The sequence below is a fragment of the Penaeus monodon genome, chromosome 24 (assembly GCF_015228065.2).
Source record: "Penaeus monodon isolate SGIC_2016 chromosome 24, NSTDA_Pmon_1, whole genome shotgun sequence".
Taxonomy (NCBI): Eukaryota; Metazoa; Arthropoda; class Malacostraca; order Decapoda; family Penaeidae; genus Penaeus; species Penaeus monodon.
Window position 1 is genome coordinate 4,651,870 of NC_051409.1, and position 742 is coordinate 4,652,611.

General features: G+C 58.4%; 1 protein-coding gene across 1 annotated transcript in view; it reads left to right on the top strand.

Moving 5' to 3' along the window:
- LOC119588486 (lysosomal acid glucosylceramidase-like) overlaps positions 1–742 on the top strand; it is a gene marked incomplete at its 3' end in the record, with an annotated part of 75,173 nt that extends 74,431 nt beyond the window's left edge. The window contains 1 exon segment of the mRNA XM_037937133.1: positions 641–742. Coding sequence (XP_037793061.1) covers positions 641–742 — 102 coding nt within the window.

Consider the following 742-nt stretch of genomic DNA (forward strand, 5'->3'; position numbering starts at 1 on the left):
TCAGCCCATGAATACCTTCGTCTCTTATTATCAGCGTCTTCTTAGCCAAGCCCTGGTCTTTGTTTTGCCACAAACATTTTTTTTTTTCGTCTTTCCTTAAACTAATTATCTCTCCTCTCTTCCCCTTGCTTCTCCTCCTTCCCTCCTCTCTTCCCCTTGCTTCTCCTTCTTCCCTCCTCTTCTCCTCCTCCTTCTCCCTCTTTCCTCCTTTGCTCCTCTCCTCTCTTCCCCCTCCCCTTTTCCTCCTTCCCTCCTCTCCTCCTCCCTCTCCCTCTCCTCCACTCACCATTCCCCAATCCTCACCCACTCCATCCTTTCCTTACTCCTTCTCTCCCCCCTCCGTCCGTCCCCCATCCCTCTCCCCTCACCCACCCCCACTTCTTCCCTTCTTCCCCTTTTCTCTCCTTCCCTCCTCTTCCCCTTCCCTCCATCCTTCCTTTCCCCCACTCCCCTCCTCCTCTCCTTCCTCCTCTCCCCCCTCCTTCCCCCTATCCCCTCCCACCCCCACCCATCCCCTCTTCCCACCCACCCCCACCTCTCCTCCTTCCCCCTCCTCCCCTCCACCACCCCCACCTCTCCTCCTTCCCCCTCCTCCCCCACCTCTCCTTCTTCCCCTTCCCCCCCTCACCCCACCCCACAGACAGCGGACGAGTTCTACAAGCAGCCCATGTTCTACGCCTTGGGTCACTTCAGCAAATTCGTCCCCGCGGGCTCCGTTCACGTGACCTCGCGTGTGGTGAAG